The sequence below is a fragment of the Mycosarcoma maydis genome, chromosome 17 (genome assembly GCF_000328475.2).
Source record: "Mycosarcoma maydis chromosome 17, whole genome shotgun sequence".
NCBI lineage: Eukaryota > Fungi > Basidiomycota > Ustilaginomycetes > Ustilaginales > Mycosarcoma > Mycosarcoma maydis.
Genome location: NC_026494.1, coordinates 428,448 through 453,317, shown reverse-complemented (window position 1 = coordinate 453,317; position 24,870 = coordinate 428,448). Strand labels below are relative to the sequence as shown.

Below are 24,870 nucleotides of genomic sequence, written 5' to 3'. Positions count from 1 at the left end.
GAGATGCGAGCTGATGTGGTGCTCACGTCTATCGGTGCAGCATGGCTGGAAGCGCCGCTGACCTTGCGTAGAGCGTCGAAAGCCATTGAGTGGGGTGGCCAAGTCGGCTGTACCTAGGCTAGCTGAGCGCGATGCGCTGACGGAGCCGGCGGCAACGCCTAAGCCTATGGGCTGTGTTGAGGCGCTGATTGCGTGCGTCGACTGGCCTTACGCCGGAATGGGAATCGGATGCTGTGGCGACCGAGTGTGAGCTAGAGCTTGAGTGGGGACGGGAATATCGATGGGGAGATATCGAGGCAGCGTGGCACGTGACGGTGCTATGAATGCGAGAGGCGACGCCAGAAGGAGACAAACGCAATGCTTGGCTGACTCGAGCGTAGGGATAGCAAAGTGGGATGGATCCTTTTAAGGTGGTCGAGGGTGGTATAGGGAGGAGAGGCGAGTTGGCGATCAACCGTTGATAGCGTTATGGCGCCAGAAGGAATCACGAACCAAGCGCGCGCATGAGGCAGAACGAGACAGGTGACGAGCAAGCGATCGAATCGTGAATACACGAGCGCAACCAAGCCCGAAGCGTACCGGGAGGTGTATGAGCGAGGAAGGAGTATGGGCGGTATGAGCCACATGAAAGCAACCACAAACACTTTGTGACTCGCGTGTCGACTCGATGTTGGTTAAGCAATTCGTGATTGTGAATGAGGACCCTGACCGTGGTTTGACTGGAGGGGGACTCACCACTCACAACTTTTGGGCGATTTTCTGGCTGAATCGTGAATCAATCGTGAATCACGAATAGTCATCGCGAATGCACTCTCGCCTGCTGGAATGCTGGAATGCTGGAATGCGGGATTGCTGGATTGCAACCAACAAGCCACGAGCATCACGAATCTCGACGTGTCACCCACGCACGCTTCAGAGTGCGCCGAACCAGAACAACCAACGTGGCGCGGTCGAGAACAGCGGTGGCCAAGCCAAAGCGCCGCCGAGACCGAACCGACAGGCGCCTGACTCACCAACTTTGACGCTCGCGTGCATGGCCATCTGCAGCCCTGCAGCCCTGCAGCCCTGCAGCCCCTCAGCTCCTTAACCCTAACCTCAACCCCTCAACCCGGCTAGCGAAACAGAAGCCACACAGCCTTGAACCGCAGCAACGCATGTGGCGCTGCCAGCTGACCACCCGCGTTGCGTTGCGTTGCGTTGCGTTGCGTTGCGTTGCGTTGCGTTGCGTTGCTGTGCTGTCAAATGCGAGCGCGCCAGAAGCACCGATGCGTCAGCGACTGCGATAGATCGACAAGCGGGGAGAGGAGCGACGATGGTTTATAAGGCGTGGGTCACGACTTCCACAATGTTAGATCGCAGTTGAAATCGACACCAAGTGACAAACGTTGAAAGTCGTGACTGAAGAAAGACTAGCTTTGCTGCGCCTGCTCAGTCGTGAGTTACGAGTCAGTCACGAGTCAGTCACGAGTCAGTCACGAGTTTGGTGCTTCACGCCTGGCTGGTTCGGTTCGGCTGGGCTGCAATCGTAATTCGTAAATCACTCATCACTCCACTTTTGGGTTCCTTTGACTCGACTTGGTCCGACGCCGTTCCAACCGCGGATCACGAATCACGAATCACAATCACGAATCACGAATCACGAATCACGAATGAATGTCTCGCTTAATCCAATCTCAGCACCACCACTCACTCACTCACCACTCACCGCTCACCACTGTCACCCAACACCCACATCGATCCTACACCTTGCTTTTCCCGTGTCATCAGCATCAGCACCTCCAGCACCACCACCATCAGCAACACGCGTCGCATCCTGTATCGTCTTTCCTATCGCAGCAGGTCCGTTGCGTCCAAGCTGTACCACCACAAGCAACCACCTGTCCAACCGGGCACGCTCCCCTACCTCACGCTCGCATCCTGTACCTCGTCTATCCGCTTTACAGTTCGAGCCATCTCTGTGCCTCTTCATTGATGCTCCCTCACCCTTCACCCACCACCACCGTCCTCAGCATGCCACTGCCGTTATCCTGATTCTCGCTCGCTTCCACAAAGCATCGCGCCCTCTCATCTGCGCCGCATCTGCGCCGCGCCAGCCGCCTGCTTCGTTCCGTGCAGCGATCCCTGGCTCGCTCACTAACCCCCTCTGTACTCTGTACTCGACATGCTTCGCAGCGCTGTCAGCCGCACCACGCTCAAGGCCGTCGGTCAAGGCGGCCTCGGTGGCTCTTCCAGCCATGCAGATGGCATGCATCCCAACTTAGGCTTGCACAGCGCCGCCGCCACCGGCAACATTGGCCTCGTCAAGTTTGCTCTCGAGAATGGCCAGCCAGCCAACAGCAACCTCAACGGCATCCTCCCTTTGCATGCTGCTTGCTCCGGTGGTAGCGAACAGAGCGTACGCATGCTCATCTTGCACGGCGCCGACGTCAACGCTCCCCGTCTCAAGGCCAAAGGCTCCACTTCAGGCCCAGGCGCAGAGGGTTCCACCCCGCTTCACTTTGCTGCCGCCAACGGCCACTTGGACATTGTCCGCATCCTTCTCCAAGCCGGCGCACGTCCTGCTGCTGCCGACAAGGATGGCGTCACTCCCGAAGCACTCGCGCTCGCTGCCGGCCACAACGAATGTGTCAACCTCATCCGCTCCTGGGTCTCTGCTTATGGCTCCAACGGTTTGGCAGGCATGGTCGAATCGCGCCAGACCGTCAGCGCCCACACTCCTCTCGGCCCGGCAGGCTACATTCGTTATGCTGCCTCGGCCCGCACCGAACAACCGATCTCGTCCTCCCCTTCCTCCTCCTCCTCCACCGCCATCAACACTACCACCACCACCACCACCCCACCCATCGGCGCCCATTTCACCTCCTCACGCCTGTCCAACCCAACTCAGCCACCTGCTCCCACCTCTGCATCGAGGACAACCGTCGCACCTCCCTCTGCCGTGCTTCCTCTGCAGTCATCCTTTGACACTTTGCCTGCGTCACGCACCGCCTCTTCGGCCAACAGTGCATCGCTATCCAAGACGAGTTCCAATCCCAACCTGCGCAATCAAGCTTCCTCAGTCGTAACTCCCCCTCTGCTTGTCGCATCACCCGCTCCCCTTTTCACATCTCAGTCGGTATCCGCTTCCACTTCCGCATCCGCACCCGTACCCGCATCCGCACCCGCATCTGCAAGCACTTCCACTTCCGCAGTCGCAGTCGCAGTCGCAACCGCAACCGCAACCACCGCATCCACCGCATCCACCGCATCCACCCTTGCAACTTCTCCGCGTCTCACCACCTTTCCATCCACGCAATCGCCACATGAACCCTCCATACCATCTTCTTCCGCCACCAAGACCACCAGCGCTGCGGCCGCACTCGGTTCCGGAAGTGTACGCGAGTCCAAGAGGCGGCCGTCGCTTCCTTCGATCCTCGAAAAAGCCACTCATCCTGCTGCTTCGCTGCGGGCTGCACTTGCTACCGGCTCGTCGGCTCACACGACTACCTCGATCCTCTCGCACCCCTTTTCTAGCAGACACATGGACCTTTCCTACGACGCTAGTCCGCTCAGTGTCGCCAAAAAACAAGCAAAGCTTGCAGGAAAGCGCAGTCTCTCCCACATCCTCCGCAAAGCCACCAGCTCCAGCTCGACCAGCGCCCAATCGACTCCACTACCATCCTCTCACCCTTCCAGCTCCTTCTTTGCCGATACGCCCCCCAACGCCTACATCCATCTCCCCACTGGAGGCGCCATCAACATGGACGCGCTTGCCAAGCCCGGTCGCACGTCCACCAAGCCTTTTGATAACCAACGCCCATCAGCAGCCGCCTCACTCCGCGCGACGCGACGCAATGTAGCCAGCGAGGATGCCAGCGATGATCCAGACACTGGCAAGCACTTTGCGCCAGCTACTCCTTCTCTTTCTGCTTCACGCCCCGATGCTGCTGCGCTAAATCAGCAGCGCACGCTCCGCACTGCTTCTTCCTCTTCGTCGCTCTCGGCCCTTCGTGAGCAGTTCCTCGCCGGTACTCAGCTCCGTCGAGCCCGTGCCGGATCCAACGAGCAAATCACAACTGGCACGTGCGCCCCGCTACGTGCCAACGCATCTCTCGACTTGCTACGCCCCACTGGTCCGTTTGGCAACATTGACGATTCCATCACAGCAAGAACCAGTGTCGACAAGTACCGAGCCTCGACCAACCAGAACGGCCGCATCGACGCCATCATGCGCGCTGGATCCAGCCATGCCTGGTCGTCGGGATCGACGCTCAACAGCCACCAAGCTGGCGCACCATTCGCCACTCCCTATCCCGTCGGCAGAGGTAGGTCGGTGAGCGGCTCCAGCTCCCAGAGCGCTAGCACCACAGACAACGAACGCAGCCACGCAAACTCAACTGTCGAGGAGACCGCCGACGAAGACGATCTACAGGAATTCCTCGATCACAGCGCCTCACAAACCGACAATCGCACACTGGATGGAAGCGAGCGACTTGATTCGCATCAGCTTCCAGCTGCCCTGCGCACCATGACAGCACTGAGACAGCAGAACTACAAGGATGCCGCCGACTTCTCGGCCAGCGACTCTGCAGCAGCTCCTTCCACTCTGAACGCTTTCGGTGCGATCAACGACGATAGCACCAGGGGCAACAGCAACAGCAACAGCAATAGCAACAGCAATAGCAACAGCAATAGCAATAGCAATAGCAATACTCTGATCAATCGCATGACGCGCGATCGGTCCAGTAGTCACGTGTCTGCGGTTAGCTCAGGCTCTCAATCCGGCGCTAGCTCGCGCGGTATCGACCTGGGTCCGCGAAGCTCTCCGAGCCTGGCACCCAACTACCAGGCGCTGTCCATTGCCGAGGAGAACGGGTGGGCGCCGCCCGTCGGGCACACATCGGCTACGGGCAGCTCATCCACATTTCTGACACGCGCCGGTCGCGCATCCTCAGTTGCCGAAAGCGTGACCAGTCATGCGTCTTCCTCCTCGCTACGTTCCAATTTCCTCAGCGCATCTGAACAGGCGCAAGCGATTCTCAACCATGAAGCACCCTACGTTCTGGATGGCCCGGACGGTACCAGCTCGTCGCTGGCAGCACAACTGGCCGCATACGGAGAAGCGTTGGCCTTAGAGAGGAAGCGAGCTGGAGATGCGCGCGGCGGGCCCTCGCCCGCATTAAGCGCCAGGGGCAGCAACGCAGCACGATCTAAGCTGCCCAGCGTGAGCGAAGATCAATCTCCCTCGCGATCAGCAAGTCACAGCTCACGTAGCTTTTCGGTTAGCGAACAACGCACTCCGAACTTGCCTGCTACCGCAGCTCAGTCGTACAATCGGCGAGTATCTCGCAGACCGCACAGCAGTGAGGGTCGACAGTCGCAGGACAGCGCCAAGCGCGGTGTGTTTGGCGCAGTCGCCATGCTAACCAGCCCTTCGCCGCTCACTACCACCGACAAGGCTAGACTCGAGCTCGATGGGCATTCGGCGCAAAGCCCAGGAGACGACAAGCTGGCGTCATCACAGACGCTCCCCAAAACGCAGCAACTGCCCTCGGCTGGTGAATATGAGCGCGACGTTTTGCCTCAGGCGTTCGATCCGTACGCATCACGATCTTTCAGCCATACATCCGTAGTGCGGGGACCGCTTGAAACGGCCATAGTGCCTGCCGTAGCGTCCGGACAACCCGTGTCGAGCGGCACGTATGCTACTGATCGAGGCGAGCAGCTTGGACCCGCGGTGCCACCCAAAGACCAGTCTCGACGTCGTCACAAACCTGTCCTGTTGAGTTCTGCTTCGGGCCTTGCGCTCGGCAGTGCGGCGCCAGGCGGTGACGCAACGATGGCAACAACACCAACAACAGCAGCAGCAGCAGTTGCAGTTGCAGTCGAAATGGATGACGACGACGAAGACGATCCCAAGACGCCCGTGCTTGGCAGCGCCAAGACGACGCTCGACAAGTTCGCCAATTCGCCCGGCAGCCGACATCGCCACAGTCCTTCGTTGCCGACCGAGCTGAGCTCGTACGTTGCTTCTAGACTCGAGCGCCTGCCGAATTCGGCTTTGGCTTCGGCGTCGGCAGCTGGCAGTGGCACAGGCACAGGCAGCAGCTCGGCGAGCCCAGCGCCGCCTCGACCACCCCAGAAAGAGTCGATCAACGCACCGCGGTCGAGTGCCGAAGGAGCGAGTACCGTTGGCCACGGTGGAATGCTCCTGCCTGATTCTGGCATGTGGAGTCGGTCGCGTGCAGGCGACGGTATGCTAAGTCCTGACGACGAGGCAAATCGAGATCGAGCGACGTCAGGTCGATGGGAAGGGCTTAGAAGGCCGAGTCTCAACATGCTGCGGAGCGCTACTTCGTCGTCGATGCACTCACAGACGCCAAGCCACACCTCGCTAGGCGGCAGCACCGATGATCATGGCCACAGTCGCGGGTCGACTGAGGACTCGATGGCTGTCTCGAGAGCTGATCAGCAGCCCACGAGTGACAGTGGTAAGCGCAGACTAGTGCGCAATCTGTTGAACAAGGCCAAGGGTTCGTCCTGATTTCGAGGCTTTCGTCTCGACACAATGGCAACACAGACGCACTTGCGTCGTGAGTCGTAGACACTTTGTACAAAATCAACACAACACCTCGCATCACCTTGCCCGTTTCGCGGTGCGTGATGTAATAGCTGACTGCATGGCGGCTTGCTAAAGTGCCGGAATCGTGTCTATCGTGCATGTCGTGTTCAGAAACGAGCGTGTCGCGGAAATGTGAATCGTGAATCGTGAATCGTGAATCGTGAATCGTGAATCACGAAGGGCGGTCTCGCGTTTTCAGCGTGAATCGGATTCGTGATTCGTATTCGTGTTTGTGATTTTCGCGTCAAAGCTTGGTTGAGCACGGGCGAGAGGCGAGCCATGACGAAGCTAGGTGAGCCGAGTGTAGGATTTGGCTTTGCATGTATGATGGATGGCGTATTCACAATTACCGATTCGGGGTTGAGCTATCGTGACTTGTTACTAGTCGCACATGCTAGATTGGGATACGATAGCAGGTATGACTACAGAAGCGACGGGTCCAAGGCGGAGTGCACGGAATGCAGGCAAACCGGCAGCGAGCGCGAGCGCAAGTGCTCGCGCTCCAGTGGCGGTCAAGCGCAAGGCGGCGTCGTCCAACGCTGGCGACAAGAGAGCGAAGCTCGATTCGCAGCCGGCAAGCATCGCGAAAGTGCTCGAGATCGGCGACGCGCTGCCGTCGTTGAAACTCAAACTGGACGATTCATCCGAACTCGACACTGCGACACTCAAGAATGTCGTCCTGTTCTCGTAAGTCTCGGCCATATCGACGCTAGCTCGTCCACACACCTGACGCATCGGTTCCGTTTGCACCTTGTATCACAGCTATCCCCGCGCAAACACTTCCGGCTGCACCACCCAGGCCAAACTATACCGCGACAACCACGCCGCTTTCACCCGCGCCAACTACACCGTCTACGGCCTCTCGAACGACGCGCCCAGCTCGCTCTCTTCGTGGAAGTCCAAATTGTCGCTCCCCTACAACCTCATCTCGGACCCACAGCGTCTCCTCATCAAAGCTCTCACCGGCTCCAACGACAAGACCAAGAGAAGCCACTTTGTCATTGACGCCAACGCCAAGTTGGCCTTGGCCCAGTTGAGTGTCAAACCCGCCGAGAGCTGCGAGAGCGCATTGGCGTTTGTCCAACCCAAGTCTGATTGAATCTAGTACCCTCTAGCTAAGACGAAATCGCAGGTGAAGCAAGCAAGCAAGCAAGTGTGGCTTAGCGAAGTTTGATCGCATGCCCAGAATGGGTAGACGTGAGTCGGGACGCAAGCGACGAGTCGAATTGTGTGGTCAGAAACGTATCGAGCCGAAGATCGTGCTGTTGAATGTGGCTGCTTGGGTGCGCGTATGTGTCTGGATTGTCGTCTGCATCCCATTCGTCCGGTGTCTCGTTTCGTGTCGGTTTGTTCTCTTGCAGATGCTCTGATGTGGCTCGAGGAAAAACGTCGATGTCGAGCAGAAGCAGTTCGCTCAAGAACCGGCCGCCCTCACTATCCTCTTGATGCTGTTGCTGTTGCTGTTGCTGTTGCTGATCTTGTTCCTGATCCTGTTTGTGCGCTGCGCCGCTTTCGATCAGATGCTTGAGGTGCGCATCCACTGGCAGTTGCAAATACGCCCTCCTCGCCACAGCCCAAGCAGCATTTCTGAGCGGCTCCACAATCTGCAATAGGACCAGCCTCTGCCACGCATCCACGCTGTACGCCGTTTGTTGGCGTTCCTCGTGCAACAAGCTCGAGAGCCGAAACGGATCTATGTCGCGTAACGCTTTGTATGCTGCGTCGCACACTGGCACATGCTCGTGCAGATCGACGTAGATATGCAACAGCTTCTGCTTCACCATCCTATATTCTTGCAGTCCGCGGTACAGAGGCTCCAGCACGCGCGTCGAGTCTTTCGTGTACTGGCCCAACCGCGTCGCTCGACCGCCGAGACACAGGATTTGCAGCAGGTGCAGTGAGACGATTCGCATTCTCCTGTGCTCTGCCACCGCGTGTGTCGCAAGACCCAAGTGCGACGTTAACTCCCGCACGTCGCTGCCCACCTCCTGGTCGTCCTTTACATCCGTAAGCGGGTACAGCTCATTCACCAACCGCGGTAGACTCGCGATCAACTGTGGCACATCCGCACACAGCAACGCGAGGTACGTCGACAGCTCGTACACCTCGACCGCGAATGCATCGATGCGCTTACTCGCTACTAGTGCCTCGCGAAGCTTGCGCACGAGCAGAAGGATTTGTTGGAGCTCCTCCTCGGCTGCGCCCACCACTTGTGTTTGATTGTTCGTCAACACATAGTAGTCCGAGTCCAACACGCGTAATCGCGGTTGCGAGGTGACAAGACGCATTGCGCTCGTGGTGATGCGCGTACCGATGTACTGGCGCAATTCAAGCTGCACCGACGCAGAGGTGAGGTCCATGCTGCCCTGCATCGAGAGGTCGGTGCAGAGAGACGAGTGGGAGTCGAGTCCACGCGACGGAGACGCGAGCAGTTCGAGCCGGTCGAGCGGCTTGCCTCCGAGTGGACGCGTGTGATCGCGCACGCTAAGCCCATCATTCCGGCTGATGCTGCGTGCGCGTTGCGAAGGTGTTGGAGCAGTCCCATGCGTCGATTGGCATGGACGTTGCGATGCAAGGCTTGTGTGTGAAAGCGTATCTGTGAGCGTCGCTATCGAGCCATCTGGTCCACGTCCAGTTGCGCAAGCCGAGGACGCCCATCTTGATGTCGAGGATCCAGTATTGGCGTTATGTTTGGAACGCTGCGGTTGCACCTCTTGTCGAGTCGTTCGCCATACACTGCTCGATGCTGCCGCATTATCGCTGCGTGCAGACCGCCATGATGATGATGTAGAAGAAGAACAAGCAGCAGCCGCAGTGCCAGTGTGCGAGCTCGTAGCAGTGGTATTGGCCAAGTTGTTTGTTGCCCATCGACTTTGTTGCGTACCCTTCGCAGACGGTGGCTGTGCAGAGCGTTGCTGAGCTACCCTGGAACTCGACCATTTCAACTGCTCCGACATGGTTCGTCGCTGCTGCTCTGCGGCTGCGGTTGATGTTGATCAAGAACAAACGTGAAACACGAAAGCATCCAGAAGATGTTGGAGAGTGAGTGCGTCACCGTGCCAGCTCGAGTTCGTGGTTGGTTTCAACGTGCTGAGTTGGCCAACCTCCACCTCAGAGAAAAATCCAACACAGTCACCAGTTGGACGTACTGTCGTGACTAGCAAGAAAGACCCTGAACTGGCCACGGACCTGACCTGGATATTCACGATTGGCGTTGCTTGTCTCTCGCACACAACCACGTCGTTCGAAGCCATCGCTACGTGGCCGTCATGCCGATGATCCCACCCGCGCTACGGCGGACGCAAGCAGCTGCGACGCCCACTACATCTTCGCCCGCTGCCTCGTCGTCCACCACCGCCACTCTCGACTCGCAGTCGCTTTGCGCGCTGCCGCGCATCCGCGTCTCTGCCTCGACACTCAACAGCATCGTCACGCCCGTCAAGAAGATCACGTCCGAGACCGATGTTGAGGCATGGAAGGCATCGGCCGCCTACTCGATCTACACCTTGTTCCTACAGCGCGTCTGCGAGGCTTGCGTCGGCAAACCAACGCGTCTGCCCACTCGCTCCACGGACGCTCCGGTTACACCGGTGGATAAACTGGTCTCGTTGCTGTGGGAGCTCGATTCGTGGACACAAGAGATCGAACCACACGAGAAACCGCAACGTTTCGGTAACCTAGCATTTCGTGATTGGGGCGCTCGTTTGGAAGAGCGCATCGATTCGCTCTTGAGCGATCTCCTGCCATCTCGCCTGCACGCTTTTGCAGTCGAGCTGAGAGTGTATCTATTGGATTCGTTCGGCAGCTTCACGCGCATCGACTACGGGTCTGGACATGAGCTCGCGTTTTTTGCGTGGCTATGCTTTCTGTATCGGCTGGGATTCTTTGATGCCTCGGAAGAACAAGAGCAGGACGAGACTCTGGCAGATATACAGGTGGAGGAGAGGATAGGCCTGGACATTTTCCCATTATATCTGATGGTAGTGTGGAAGTTACAGGATCGGTATGGCCTGGAGCCCGCCGGTTCGCACGGCGTATGGGGCTTAGACGACTTTCAGTTTCTACCGTACGTGATCGGAGCGGCTCAACTGCGTCGGCAAAGTGGGTTGCGACCCAACCAGGTGATTGGCGCCTCATCGCATGCCAGCATTCTGCAAACCCAACTGGCAACGCGGACAGACCCAGCATCTCTGATCTCGACGACGCTCGTTCTGCCCGCGTCGTCCCTTGTCGGCACCCAAGTCGAGGTGCCACTACCCAATCTGTACCTCAGCTCGCTCCTCCGCATTCACGTGCTCAAGCGCGGCCCGTTCCACGAACACTCTCCGCTGCTCAACGATATCGCCTCCAGCGTCCCCAATTGGCTCAAGGTGTACTTTGGCATGCTCAAGATGTACGCCGCCGAGTGTCTGGCCAAGAAGGTCGTCGTCCAGCATTTTGCTTTTGGCGGCGTAGGCTGGGTTTGGACACATCAGGCGCACAGTGAGCTGCCGCGTCTAGCCACGCCGAGCGCCCCCGTCGCTGCGCGTCGCCACCTGCCGTTAGGGGGCATCCAGGGAAACATGACCAGTATGGGCGTACCCACGCCCAGAATCACGCGACCTCCCGCGACACCTGACAGCTTCGACCATCCCCTACGTCTGCCACCCCGAAGCACCCCGTCCCGACCCTCGACAACACCCTCCGTTCCTCCACTTGCAGCCTCCACACGTCCCGCACCGAAACCCGAATGATCTAACCGTTCACGCAGCTCAAACAGCCGAATGCACAGAATGAATTGTTTGTGCGTGTGAAAACCGGACACGACTGATTCGTAAAGTGAACACAGAAAGCATGACATGCTAAAATACAAGATGGCGAGATGAGCGTGTGCGCGATTAGGCGCCGCGACGAAGCGTGACTTTGATGTTGGAGCGAGCGGCGGGGGGGAGCGGAGGTTCGGCTGCGCCGACAACAACTGGCGAGCGTGCGGTAAGGGGTGGGCTGGTGCCACGCGCGTCGCGCCGAGAGGCGGAAACGGGTTCAGGGCTGGTACTCTCTGTGTACTGCCGGAGGCGTTCTGCGCGCTCGCCGCTGGATGAAGCGGGAAGCGGAGGAGGTTGAGGAGATTGATGTCGTGAGTCGTAGGATGACGATGTGGCGTATGGGCGTGCGTGCGCGGATGGTGCTGGGTTGGGATGCGACCGAGGAGGTGGTGGTGGATAGTCGTCATAGGCGGAAGAGTACGGTGTTCTGGAAGTGGCTGCAGCAGGAGCGGGTTGCGGATGACGATATGCGCTACTTCTGTCGCCACCACCACTGGAACCGGCGTAAGCGGGATACTCGTCAGCGCCAACTCTCGCTGCGCTCGACGACGAAACGCCGCCGCCGCCACCGCCACCGCCAGCAGCAGCAGCGTACGAATCGTCGTGACGCGCCTCGATATCGTAGTGCTGCGTAGGCATAGGCGGATACGCTGCCACACCAGGCGTGGCCTGAGATTCGGCCTCGAGCCGTTCGTATAGGATGGCGCGCTCGAGCCGCATGCGTTGGATGCTGCGCTTGATGCCGAGCGTCTTGAGATGCAGTTTGTCGTTTTCCACTTCGATCTCGCGCACCTTTTTCTTGAGCTCCTTGTATTTCAGACGGTACTTGGCTGCATCGCCTTGGATGGCCACGGTGGAAGAGTAGGCTTTGGATTTGGTCTTGACCGGCTGTGTGGCCGGTGTTGGAGCGGACATGTTTACGAGGACGAATCAATGTGAAGGGCAGATGTGCTGGATGATGGTGGTAGTGGTCGAGTAGAAAGACGCGACCTTGGCTTGTGGAGATGATGGTGGCCGTGATTGGAGAGACAAGCCAACAACGCGCACCGTTGACAAACCGCCTGGAAGATACGAGGTGAGAATTGCACTCCCGACTCCCGGATGTGAGGGTTGTGATATCAGGGTAGCGAGCGAGCCAGCGGGTGATGATTCAGAAATCGTGGATCACAAATCACGAATCGTGAATGGTTACGGGTCGTGCACCTTGCGTCGGGTGTTGTGGGTTTGGTGCGGTGTGGTGCGGTTGCTGTTTTTGCGCCTCTCACTCGACGGAAGCACAGTCACGTGCGAGAGAAGAGAAGACTTTTACTGGAAACACAGTCACGAGTTACGAGTCTGAGTCACGAGTATCAATCACGAATAAAAAGAATTTTAGAAAAATCGAAATCCAAGTTCACGGTGGATGTCGGACGTGCTGTTCACATTTTCGGTACAGCACACCGCAGCATGGCACCGCACGACAGAGTTACGAGTGTCACTCAAGCTGAGCCAAGTCTGTGAGTCTCGTGTCTGACTCGAAGCCGCTCTGACCTTCTCTTGTTCTTGTTCTTGTTCTTGTTCTTGTTCTTGTTCTTGTTCTTGTTCTTGTTCTTGTTCTTGTTCTTGTTCTTGTTCTTGCTCTTGCCTCATTGCCATATTCGACACCTAAGCAAGATAGAGCAGGGGAAAGACGACTCGTATCTCTCCTCTTCTCTCTCACCTTGACACAACCGCAATCATGTCGTCGTCAGCACCTCAAGTCGTATCTTCGTCGGCAGAGCCCCGAGACCCGCTGCAGAACCTCACCGATGCCGCTCAGAAGGTCGACCTCAACCAACAGTCCGAGAAAAAGCAGCCAAAGTCACAGAAACAGCAGCAACAACAACAACAGCAAAAGGGCGAAAAGAAGCCAAAGGCAAAAAAGGACAATGTAGACGGTGCACCCAAGGCTCCCCTCGAGTTCACTCCCAAGCCCGCCTACTTTGACCACCGTATCGCCATGTTTGAAAAGCTCAAGGCCGAGCAGGATGCTCAAATCGCCGCAATGCCTCGTCAGCCCATCACCGTCACCATGCCCGACGGCTCCACCCGCCAGGGCATTTGCTACGAGACCTCGCCGATGGACATTGCCAAGCAGATCTCCAAGTCCTTGTCCGAGCGCATCGTCATCTCCAAGGTAGACGACAATCTCTGGGATCTTGAACGTCCGTTGGAGGCCGACTGCAAGCTCGAGCTGTTCGACTTTGACTCGCCTGAGGGTAAACGTGTCTTTTGGCATTCGTCGGCGCACGTGCTTGGTGAAGCTTGCGAGAAGCACTACGGATGCCACCTCTGCATCGGTCCTCCCACCGAAGAGGGCTTCTTCTACGAGATGGCCATGGGCGACTCGGGAGAGCGCATGATCTCCCAGTCCGACTTTGGCGCGCTCGAGACGCTGATCAAGAACGCCACCAAAGAAAAGCAAAAGTTTGAGCGTCTCGTCGTCTCGAAAGAGCAGCTGCTCGAGATGTTCAACTACAACAAATACAAGCAGCACATTATCCAGTCGAAAATTCCCGACGGCACCTCGACCACCGTCTACCGCTGTGGTCCCATGATTGACCTTTGTGTTGGCCCTCACATCCCGCACACTGGCCGTATCAAGGCTATGACGGTGCTCAAGAACTCGGCCTCGTACTTCCTCGGTGATCAGAACAATGACTCGCTGCAGCGTCTGTACGGTATCTCGTTTCCCGATGCAAAGCAAATGTCCGAGTACAAGCAATTCCTCCTTGAAGCAGCCAAGCGCGACCACCGCAAGATTGGCAAGGAGCAGGAGCTCTTCATGTTTCACGAGCTCTCGCCCGGTTCGTGCTTCTGGCTGCCGCACGGCGCTCGCATCTACAACACGCTGCAAGAGTTTCTCAAATCCGAATACCGCCAGCGCGGCTTTGACGAAGTGGTGACGCCCAACATGTACAACTCGAAGCTCTGGCAGACATCGGGTCACTGGCAGAACTACAAGGACGACATGTTTGTGCTCGGCGTCGACAAGGAGCAGTTTGCACTCAAGCCCATGAACTGCCCCGGTCACTGTCTCATGTTTGCTTCGCGCGATCGATCGTACAAGGAGCTGCCGTTGCGACTGGCCGACTTTGGTGTGATTCACCGAAACGAAGCGTCGGGTGCGCTGAGCGGTCTCACGCGTGTGCGACGATTCTGTCAGGACGACGCGCACATCTTCTGCATGTCGAGCCAAATCGAGCAAGAGATGGCGGGCTGCTTCGACTTTCTCGAGCGCGTCTACGGCCTATTTGGCTTTGAGTTCAAGTTGGAACTCTCGACGCGTCCCGAAAAGTTCCTCGGCGATATCGAAACGTGGAATGCGGCCGAGGCACGTCTCGGTGCGGCGCTCGACAAGTTTGTGCCGGGCAAGTGGGAGCTGAATCCTGGCGATGGTGCGTTCTACGGACCCAAGATTGACATTACCATCTCGGATGCGATGCGCCGCCACTTCCAGTGCGCCACGATCCAGCTCGACTTCCAGTTGCCGCAGCAGTTTAAGCTCGAGTACCGCACCGCCGTTTCGCAAGGTGGAGAGACGCAAGCCGAGCGTCCTGTTATGATTCACCGTGCAGTCGTCGGTTCTCTGGAACGATTCATCGCGATCCTCACCGAGCACTTTGCGGGCAAATGGCCGTTCTGGCTCAGCCCGCGTCAACTTCTGGTGGTCCCCGTCACCAACACGGTCTTTGATTACGCCAAGAGCGTCCAACAGCGTCTCTGGGATCAAGGCTTCTTTGCCGACGTCGATCTGAGCGACAACACCTTGCCCAAGAAGATCAGGAACGGTGAAATCGCCCAGTACAACTTTGTCTTTGTCGTAGGCCACGAGGAGATGCAGACCAATAGCGTCAACATTCGAAACCGCGACGATGTCAATCAGAAGGGTAAGGCAGAGACTATGGATCTTGACAAGACCATCACTCTGCTCAAAGCGCTCAAGTCGCAGCGCAGGCTGCAAAACAAGCTGGTTTGAGTAGTCTTGTTGGTATCAGCTCGGAATCTTGATCCTCAAATTTACACGCTCTATGTACACTCACAAGTACGAATCACACCCACTGCAAGACTCACGACTGTGCCGACCGTCGTCCAGTTTTTTATACGAAAAAAACTTCAAAGATAATCACAAATGGCGTAAGATATCATGACGAGTATACGTGGATCGAGGCGGACCGAATCAATGGTATTTACAAAATCACAAGATGCTGCTAGAACAAAAGTCCACCTAACAGCATACCGCCGGCCAGACCGCCTATAATTGGGAGGCCCGTGCCACCGTACGGTCTACTGTACGGGCCCATCGGCCTGGAATAAGGACCGTAGGCACCGTATGGACCGTCGAAAGTTTGATACGGACCATAACCCAACGTTGCACCGTAGCCGTAAGCGCCGGGGGGCGGAGGTTGGGCAAAAATTTCGCGACCTTGCTTGTCTCTTCCCACGAGTTGAGGTTGGCCTGTTCTGGTGGCTGTAATGAGCGCTTGACGAATCGCCTGGTGTTGCTGGTAAGCGCGTTGTTCAGCTTGGCGCTGCGCTTCGCGTTTGGCCTCCCGCTCAGCGTGGGTGGTGTTGGTGAGCTTGTCTTTGAGCGTTCGACCCAACTTTTTCATCCCCTTTGGCTGAGCACCAACTGAGCCAGCGCCAGTACCTGCACCAGCACCCGACGTGGTTGCGGTGGAACGATGCTTGCTCGAGGATGGTGGACAATCGTCGTCGTCATCGGTGTCGGCTTGAAGCATGTTCTCGCGCTCGATCCTCTCGCGTTCGTTCTTGACTTCAGCCGGATGTTCGCTCTGGTACTGCTCATCGTCAAATGGATGCACCCAGATGGACCGAGGTGGCTTGGCGAGGGTATCGACGAAGAAGTTGTGGTGAGTCGAAGGATCGTACTGACGAATCCACCCTTTGGGAAGCGGTCGCAGCATATCTTCCATCGACTTTCGTACGGCTGCTTCTTGCTGTTGAGGAACACTGAGGTGGTTAGAGCCCGAAGCAGCAGTGGTGGCAGACGCAGAGGGTCGAGACGAGCCACTCGCTTGCTCGTAAGTGGGCGGCGCATCAGATGGTTGTTCTGGCTTATGGGATGACATGGCGTGAACAGCAAATCGGTGTGAGGTGATGTGGAAGGATGAGGTAGGAGTGTGTCAAAGTTGAGCGAGGTCTAGAGCATCTCTGAACCAAAGCCACTGCTCACAACTGACCATGTACGAAAATCGTCAAGGCTACCAACATGGCCAAGTTAGCATGCGTCTCCAAGTGGAGGTTTAGCTGCGCCGATGCGTCACCGCCACCCGCAACTCACGACTGCTGCCGAAAACGAGTCAAGCGTGAAGAGCTACTCGTGACTCACGACTGTAGTTGCACAGCCCCGCTTGGCACCGCTTGCTGGCGCTGCACGCGCTAACCTGACTCACACGAAATCACGAATCGTGAATCACGAATATTTGATTTGATGTTACGTCGAGCCAATCGTGAGTGAAAGCCGGCTCAGCAACACCCTGTCACTCGTAACTCACAGCCTCGTGACTAGGATTTACGTTTTGATGCTTTTGGTAGAATCACGAATCACGTGATTGTGAATATCCGAGACTGATTCGTGATTCGTGATTCGTGATTCGTGATTCGTGATTCGTGATTTTGCTTTGCTACGGAAAACCAAGCTTAGCTCGGGGTGGCGCAAAGCTGTCAGAAACGAGCGCCGCAAATAGCCGCGATGTGCCATAACTCGAGTGACTTTTCGATCCACGATTCCTCCATGTTACCACTCACACTTCTTGATTGCTGCAACTAAGGGTGCTTGTTGCGCTTGAGCTAGCCATACCGTAGTAGTTACAACGTACAGTATCCTGTTTGTCTCCAAGTCGTTCAGTTCCGGACTCGACCCGAGGAGTCAAGGAATTCGTCCGGAGCAGTAAAAGGCTGAGCATCAACGAGCCAACGTGTGTGGTTAAAGTGACCGATCTGGCAGCTATCCATCGCGCCCATCTTGCAATCCGCACCCACCACTCTGCCACGTCCTGAGTCTGCTCTGCTGCAAAGCAAGCTATTGTACAACGTGAGCCTCTATTTGTAAGTCGCTGCCAACGTAGTCTTCGATCGCACCTCGGATAGCCAAGCTGGCTCGGACGCAAAGAAAGACACGCGATGGACGCCGAAAAATAGTCACGAGTTTGGCTCGCAAACTCACGAATCACGAATCACGAATCACGAATCACGAATCACGAATCACGAATCACGAATCGGTACAGCGGACAGAGAGAAAAAGGACAGATCGTCGACGTAGACGCGAGGACCGGACCCTGTACCTGTCTCTCTCGAGATTGGTCACGCTGCCATGCTCTTTGCTATCATCACGGCTGCTATGGCTGTCTGGACCTAGCTCTAACCTCTTTAGCTTTCCTGCTTGTTGCTTCTCTCTTTCTTTGCCACCACCGCCATCCTTACCTTCCCCCTTGCTCCTTTTCGGATTCTCTCAAATTCAGATCTGCTTTGCATACCGTCCTACAGCTAGCTACCTTTTGCACCCGCTTCAAGCTCGACGACACGTTATCTACTCGGCACGATGACGACCGATCAAGCCGCCGAAAGAGAGCTTCAGTCCTCCTTGCTCCGCATCTCAATCATTTGCGCTTCTTCGATCCAGTCGTTGCGTGAACCGGTTCAGCCCACCATTCTTCCAGCCGATAATCAGTCAGCATCGCCCTCCACATCGTTACCGCCCACAGCGGAAAAGCTTTCTTCTCAGATCGTATCCGATCTCACACAGCTCCTCGTCCTTGTTCAGAAACACACCACCAACCTTGCTCTCGCGCTCAAGCCCAGCGCCAAGTCGACAGCAGCGCAAGCTTCGTCTGCTCTGTCGCCCGTGTCAGGCCTCGACGCAAAATCACTTGAAGCAGCTCAGGCGCAGATCGTTTCACTCGGCTCTGATCTGCTCCCCAAGATCATCTTCATCGCAAAGAAAGCATGGAAGGACCGTCAAGTCTTCCAGCAGCGGCCTAAATCCGACCACAGTGACCCCGCTCAGATCGCAGAAAGGCACAAACTCGAACAGCTCGCAAATGAGATGGGCGGTCAGCTTATGTCGGCCGAGCAGCTCGGCTTGCCACCTTCGCAGCGCGATGATCTCGAAAAGAAGCTCGAGTATTCTCTCGGTAACTCTTTCGCCCGCGAGATCCGCTCCGCTGTAGAAGATGTACTTGGCTCCATGGCAGATCTTCTTCACTCTCTCCTCGACGATCGCGCAAGAAAGGCGCTCGAGCATGCATCCCAGGCTCGTGACCGCGCCGACGGTTATATCGCCGGGGTTAACAAAAAGCTCAATTCGCTCTCTGTCAGCGCCAACAATGACGTCGCCGATCTCCGCAAGCGCACTCTTGCAGCTAACAACCTTGTCTGGGAGACATGTGCCAAGTACGTTGGCGAGAGAAACGCCGACGGTACCGCACGCACCGTCACCTCGGTCGGCCCTAACGGCGTCCGCACAAAGGTTCACATCAAAGGTCTCAGCAAATCCAACCTGGAAGCAAGCAAGCGCAGCTGGAACAACCGCGTCGATCTTATGCGCGACGGTCTGCAGGAACTCCAACAAGGCATTGAGGCGGAGTCGCATGCAAACGCAGACCTCAACGACGACGAACCCGATGAGTTTTCCTTCCCCGCCGCTACCCCCCTCTCTGCTGAGCAGAAGGATCGTCTTCGCCAGCTCTCCAACTTGGTCAAGATGGGCAACCTTACCCACGAAAACATTCTCAAAGAAGTTGCCAAGTCGAGTGCCGCTCAGAGCAGCATTGATCTGGACGAAGTCGAGGAGCTTGGCAAACAAATCGAAGAGGCCCAAGACGAGCTTGTGGCCGCATGCCTGTACGGTGAGGCTGATGCAGGTCTCGAGATAAACATGTTCGACCACGACGCTAACGAGGACGAGGATCTGGACATTGCAAATGGTTCGGTTGCCAACGATACCGACGCTGACGCTGATCTGACCGAGGAGCAGGCCATCCAAAAAGCCATCCTGCGCACTTTCGAACAGTACGTTCAGGCCGTCGTCGGTCTCTCTGCCTATGTTACCGACCGCGAGGAGCTGGTGGACAAGGTCAACATTGCTTCCGCCTCGGACGAGGAGGGCGACTTTGCGCACGTCTTTGCCGCCAAGTTCAAGCAGCTCTCCAAGGTGCTCTCCGAAGCCAGCTCTGGCATCGCTCTTGGCACTTCAACCACTTCGAGCCCAGTAAGCACCGACACACGTTCCTTGGCCGTAAAGCACTCGCCTGTCGTTCAGGCCAATGATGATTTCAGGACCGATGTCTTTGTGAGCGAGCTTCAGTCGATCGCCGACAAGCTGGGCTTTGGAGCTAAGATCACTGACCGTGCAGTCGCAGAGCACCTCGACAGCGTCGACCCCTTGCGCCGCATGCGCGAGGGCTACATTCTGCCCAAGTTCAAGGACGTGTGCAATGCAGACTATCCGTCCACCTCAGCCGAGACAGCTGCCGATGCAGACTCGCTTTACATGTGCGGCAACTCGCTCGGACCGCTCTCACGCCTGGGCAAAAAGTATCTCGAGCAAGAGATTGAAGCTTGGGGACGCATGGCTGTCTTGGGTCATTTTGAACACCCGTACGGCACGCCCTGGACGCAGATGGAGAAGCGAGTTGGAGAGCTCTGTGCCGATGTGGTTGGTGCCAAGGCATCTGAAGTGGTGGTAATGGGCACCTTGACGGGCAACCTGCATTCGCTCCTGGCCACCTTTTACCGCCCAGCCACCAAGCCGTTCGGTATTGACTTTGCAGGAGACATGGACGCGGCCAAAAAGGAGGGCAAGAGGATCAAGCACAAGATCATTTTCGAGCAAAAGGCGTTCCCATCCGATCAGTATGCGCTAGCATCCGTCATCGAGCTTAATGGGTTCAAAGCGGAAACTTCGATGGTGCCGCTGGTACCCAAGCAGGGTGCCAAGACGCTCGAGACAGCCGACATTCTGGCAACAATCGAGAAGTGCGGCAAGGAGGGTGAGACGGCCATGGTGCTGATCGGCGGAATCCAGTATTTCACAGGTCAGCTGTTCGAGCTCGAGAAGCTTGCAGCCAAAGCGCACGAATACGGCATTCTCTTTGGCGTTGATCTCGCGCACGCATTCGCCAATGTGCCGTTGGCGCTGCACGACTGGGGTATCGACTTTGCGTGCTGGTGTACCTACAAGTACGGCTCTTCAGGTCCAGGTGGCATCGCGGGTTTGTTTGTGCACGAAAAGTGGCACGAGGCCAAGCTTACGAGGCAAGCGGGCTGGTGGGGACACGAGAAGGAGACGCGCTTTTCGATGCCAGACAAGTTTGTGCCGACGCGCGGCGCAGAAGGTTGGCAGACGTCGAACCCATCCATGCTGGACATGGCTTCACTGAAGGGATCGCTCGAAACGCTGCTCAAAGCTACACAGTACGGGGAGCGCAGGCCGAACGATCAAGGGCTTACAGCTCAAGGCAAGCACGGCAAGGGAAGCATCATGCCGATCTTGAGGAGCAAGAGTCTACGTCTCACGGCGTACCTCGAGGCATTGCTGCTCAGCCCTGGCTTCTTCCCGGAAGGCTTTGACATTCGCGTCGTCACACCCAGGGACCCTTTGCAGAGAGGCAGCCAGCTGTGTATCCAGATCCCTGACCCGTCGGCTGCTACCGAAGAGAAGGCGCAAGAGCAACAGCAACAGCAAGATCCATCACGGGCTGATCGCAAAGACGTCCCACCTCCCATCGACGGCAAGCGTCTGATCGCAAGAGCTCACAAGCGAGCTGAGAAGCAACATGGTTTAGTGGCGGATATCAGGCATCCGGATATGCTTCGGCTGGCGCCTCTGGCGCAGTTCTCGACGTTTACGGATGTATGGAGGACCGCTGACGTCTTGAGGCAGAGCTTGCTGGACGAGGTCAAGGCTGATATGAGTGCGTAGAGGTGACGGTGGGTGAGAGTCTGCGTGTACAGCAGTAGCATGTGTCGGTCTCGTTTGTAGGTAGAGCGATTTTACAGTGCGTTCGAAATTTGCCCTGCCCACAAAAAACGCGTGTTGCCACAAACCATCACTTGACATCATGCTATCGCAATGCAACCTATACTCAATGTATATCATTGGAAAGCCCTAGACGGTAGCTACAGAACGGTCACGAGTGGTGTTGAATCTGGATAAGGCGAGGTGTTCGTATTTTTGACTCGTGTGGACAGGTTTCGAACAAGCTCATCGGTACCACATCCTGCAACAAGATGCGCTTCTGCTGGATAGAATGAGATGAAACTTTGCACCCACATTCACGACTGTCAATACATGTATAAGCATCTGGCAAAAGTGTGGGAGCACGCACGGTTCTTTGGCAAGCGCCGTGAGCATTTTTTTGTGTACACCATCAATCTACATCATGAGACCAATCAGCGCGCAAAAGCGCCGCGAGGCTGTCAGGGCTGCTTCAAGATTGTCAGCACGCCCGATAGCCAAGCTTAATGGTAATCAGCAAGCGTCAAGTTCATGGTGCTCAGCATAAGAAAAGCGGCGCATACAGGCCACATGCAACAAGACGCAGACGCGCTTCTGCTGATGCGTGCAATCGTGCATGTTGGACGCGGATGTGGTGTGGAACACGCACAAGGCACGGTAAGGCGGCACGACGCTTCGTACATGTGCGACCGCCGTGTGAGGCGTCAACTTGGCTGCAAGTCGTGAATTGCGAATCGATTCGTGACGTCGGTGCGGCTGAACGTGGCGATAAGACGTACGAAACACGATCGAAAAGGCACGCATCAACCATGGATCTGCAGGGTTTCAGATCGTAAATGTCAATCGTGAACGGGTCGTGATTTTTCCAGGGACAGGCACGAGGAGCGCGCCTGATGATGAACGAGGATGTAGATGAGATACACGCATTCACATTCACATTCACATTCACATTCACATTCACATTCACATTCACATTCACAATCACAATCACAATCACAATCACAATCACAATCACATTCACATTCACGATTGGATCGCGAGATACGCGCGAGAGGATGAGCATGTCGACCATGTCGTCCCGACGTGGCAGAGCAAGTGCGAGCTCTTCGGAGACAAGTGCCAAACATCGAGTGCCTACATTTGGTGTAATGTGGACCATCATGCGATCGATCGGCGATCTGTCTCTACCGGTGTTCTTCCGCTCGCTGCACATCTCTGGTTTGCACCACGTCCCGCCTACCAATACACCGCTGATCGTATGTAGCAATCACCCGAATACGATCCTCGACGTAGCCATGCTCGCGTCGCACATGCGCGAACGCCGACCTCTCCACTTTTGGGCGAAAAGCGACTTCTTCCACAACCGCCTCCTCGGCTTCATCCTCACCTCCTCCGGCAACATCAGCGTCGACCGCAAAAACAAGTCGAACCAATCGCTCTTCCACGCCACGTTCCAAGCGATGAAAGCCGGCGGCGCCATTGCGCTATTCCCCGAAGGAGGCAGTTACACGATCCCCAAACTCGCCAGTCTCAAGATGGGAGCCGCTTGGGCAGCGTTAGAGTATTCAAGGTATTTGCAACTTGCGCAGCAGGGCGAGCGCGTGCAAACAGGCGTCAGCATCTTGCCTACAGCGGTGGTGTATGACGATAAATCCGTGTTCCGCTCTCGAGCAATGCTCAAATTCGGCAAACCGCTATCGCTGGATGGATACATCGACGAGTTTCTATCGTTGCCCTCGACGGTCGAGGCAGAGGTGCAAGGATGCAATAGTGCAACGAGTAAAGTGCGGACGCAAGCTGGACAAGAGCCAAGCGCTTTAGATACTGCCGAGAACGCGGTGCGTTCCAGTAAGACGCAACCATGTTCGTGCGATGGATATGCAAGTCGCGCGGATCGTGCAGTGGCGCGCCTCACTGCAGACCTACAAACCGCCATGGAGGAGCTGACATTCAACGCGCCCGATTGGGAGACGTTCCAAGCCGTGCGTGTTGCACGTGAGCTCATCTTCGAGCTGCACGATGCGCAAGCTGTAAGCGAGCGCATGCACCAATATGTCGAGCTCTCGCGAGCGCTCATGACGCTGCTGACGCTCGAGCGTAGCAGCCGCCCGTACAATGTGAAGCGCCAAAGCACGCAAACGCGGCGTGCACTCTTCACGTATTCGTCGATTCTGCATCTCGCCCATGTGGACAACCTCACACTTGCACGCACCGTCACTGAGCCGCGCCGCTTGAGCGCTCCATTGACACGCTTTCTGCTGCGACTGCCGGTCTACATTCCGATTTTTGCACTGACGCTCATCCCGACCTACGTCTTACCTGGTCGTGTGGCGCACTATTTCGCAGCTCGTGAACAAGAGTCGTTGTCGAGCGTCAAGACGTTGGTCGGGTTTTTGTTCACGTCCTTGTTGTACTCGACGTTGGCGCTCAAGACGCTATCGTGGATCAGATGGAGTCCTCCTGCATTGCTCGTGGCAGTGGCGGGCGTTTGGTGGTTACACGATCTGAATCGCACGTTTGTAGACGAGGCGTATGCATTGGTCAAGCAGCTGAGCTTGGCTTGGAGGATGTACGCGGCCAATGTGCCAGCTAGCCCTGCCACTCTTATTGCAGACGCGCATGTCGGCAAGCAGAAGCACAACGTAGAGCCGCAAGCCGAAGCTCTGTTTTTCTACGGCACCTTGGTGCATCCCAACATCCTCGCGCGGGTGATCGGCAACGATGGGGCGCACCTGACTGTTCAGAACGCCGTGCTGGATGGTGCCAAGCTATTTCACGTCAAAGGTGCCGACTACCCTGGTCTGTTGCACGTCGCTTCGTCACCGGCCTCGATCAATGCCGTCAAAGGCACGCTTGTCACTGGACTCACGCGCGCCGATCTGCGCTGTCTCGATGCGTTTGAGGGCGATGAATACGTGCGTACTCGCGTCGACGTCATACCTGACCCGGCAGCGCGCGCCGAATCCAACGCTGAGCGCATCGCAAATGCGGCCAGTGCACCACTCGACGCTATCCTCTGCGGCTTGGACAACGCTCGAATCGGCTCGCTCTGCGTTTCGACGCACAAACGAGTGCAGGCGCAAGTGTATACATGGATCGCAGGTCGTGATAAACTGCACGACCACGTCTGGCAGTTTGACGTGTTTGCGCAAATCCACGCTGCCAACTGGCTTGGCCAAGCAGACGTGAAGCAGCAAGACGAGTATGACATGGTCGACCGCGTCCGTTTCGGGTCCGACGATTCCTCCACTTGCACCGCCGCGGTCAATTCGGACGCCGATCCGCGTTTCGAGCAAGACGTGCACGCGTGGATAGCCAGACACGCATCAACACTCGTGGAAGATGGTAGGATTCAAAGCGCCGTGGTGGAGGTGTGCAAGATGCTGGCCGACCAACCGAGCATTCAATTTTTCGTGGATTTGGCGTTTACCAAGCAAACCGCGGTCAGCAGGCCGAAATGAATC

General features: G+C 56.6%; 10 protein-coding genes across 10 annotated transcripts in view; 6 read left to right on the top strand and 4 right to left on the bottom strand.

Moving 5' to 3' along the window:
- Positions 1 to 86, bottom strand: part of UMAG_10850 (uncharacterized protein) — a gene marked incomplete at both ends in the record, with an annotated part of 1,041 nt that extends 955 nt beyond the window's left edge. Inside the window, one exon of the mRNA XM_011393456.1 lies at positions 3 to 86. Coding sequence (XP_011391758.1) covers positions 3 to 86 — 84 coding nt within the window. The remainder of the gene's footprint in view (positions 1 to 2) is intronic.
- Positions 87 to 2,161: 2,075 nt separating this feature from the next.
- Positions 2,162 to 6,523, top strand: UMAG_04852 (uncharacterized protein; the record flags this gene model as incomplete). The annotated part of the gene is made up of 1 exon (XM_011393399.1): positions 2,162 to 6,523. One exon carries the CDS (start codon positions 2,162 to 2,164, stop codon positions 6,521 to 6,523), a length of 4,362 nt encoding a protein of 1,453 aa, XP_011391701.1.
- A 496-nt stretch (positions 6,524 to 7,019) lies between these two features.
- UMAG_04851 (uncharacterized protein) lies at positions 7,020 to 7,700 on the top strand (the record flags this gene model as incomplete). Its single annotated transcript, XM_011393398.1, has 2 exons — positions 7,020 to 7,288; positions 7,364 to 7,700. 2 exons carry the CDS (start codon positions 7,020 to 7,022, stop codon positions 7,698 to 7,700), a joined length of 606 nt encoding a protein of 201 aa, XP_011391700.1.
- Positions 7,701 to 7,761: 61 nt separating this feature from the next.
- UMAG_10849 (uncharacterized protein) lies at positions 7,762 to 9,558 on the bottom strand (the record flags this gene model as incomplete). The annotated part of the gene is made up of 1 exon (XM_011393455.1): positions 7,762 to 9,558. One exon carries the CDS (start codon positions 9,556 to 9,558, stop codon positions 7,762 to 7,764), a length of 1,797 nt encoding a protein of 598 aa, XP_011391757.1.
- A 312-nt stretch (positions 9,559 to 9,870) lies between these two features.
- On the top strand, positions 9,871 to 11,334 carry UMAG_04850 (uncharacterized protein; the record flags this gene model as incomplete). The annotated part of the gene is made up of 1 exon (XM_011393397.1): positions 9,871 to 11,334. One exon carries the CDS (start codon positions 9,871 to 9,873, stop codon positions 11,332 to 11,334), a length of 1,464 nt encoding a protein of 487 aa, XP_011391699.1.
- A 144-nt stretch (positions 11,335 to 11,478) lies between these two features.
- UMAG_04849 (uncharacterized protein) lies at positions 11,479 to 12,321 on the bottom strand (the record flags this gene model as incomplete). Its single annotated transcript, XM_011393396.1, has 1 exon — positions 11,479 to 12,321. One exon carries the CDS (start codon positions 12,319 to 12,321, stop codon positions 11,479 to 11,481), a length of 843 nt encoding a protein of 280 aa, XP_011391698.1.
- An 802-nt stretch (positions 12,322 to 13,123) lies between these two features.
- UMAG_04848 (putative threonine--tRNA ligase THS1) lies at positions 13,124 to 15,403 on the top strand (the record flags this gene model as incomplete). The annotated part of the gene is made up of 1 exon (XM_011393395.1): positions 13,124 to 15,403. One exon carries the CDS (start codon positions 13,124 to 13,126, stop codon positions 15,401 to 15,403), a length of 2,280 nt encoding a protein of 759 aa, XP_011391697.1.
- Positions 15,404 to 15,635: 232 nt separating this feature from the next.
- On the bottom strand, positions 15,636 to 16,517 carry UMAG_04847 (uncharacterized protein; the record flags this gene model as incomplete). The annotated part of the gene is made up of 1 exon (XM_011393394.1): positions 15,636 to 16,517. The coding sequence occupies one exon, from the start codon at positions 16,515 to 16,517 to the stop codon at positions 15,636 to 15,638; it is 882 nt and encodes a 293-aa protein (XP_011391696.1).
- A 1,472-nt stretch (positions 16,518 to 17,989) lies between these two features.
- On the top strand, positions 17,990 to 21,370 carry UMAG_04846 (uncharacterized protein; the record flags this gene model as incomplete). Its single annotated transcript, XM_011393393.1, has 1 exon — positions 17,990 to 21,370. The coding sequence occupies one exon, from the start codon at positions 17,990 to 17,992 to the stop codon at positions 21,368 to 21,370; it is 3,381 nt and encodes a 1,126-aa protein (XP_011391695.1).
- A 1,106-nt stretch (positions 21,371 to 22,476) lies between these two features.
- UMAG_04845 (uncharacterized protein) lies at positions 22,477 to 24,867 on the top strand (the record flags this gene model as incomplete). Its single annotated transcript, XM_011393392.1, has 1 exon — positions 22,477 to 24,867. One exon carries the CDS (start codon positions 22,477 to 22,479, stop codon positions 24,865 to 24,867), a length of 2,391 nt encoding a protein of 796 aa, XP_011391694.1.
- Between the last annotated feature and the right edge of the window lie 3 nt (positions 24,868 to 24,870).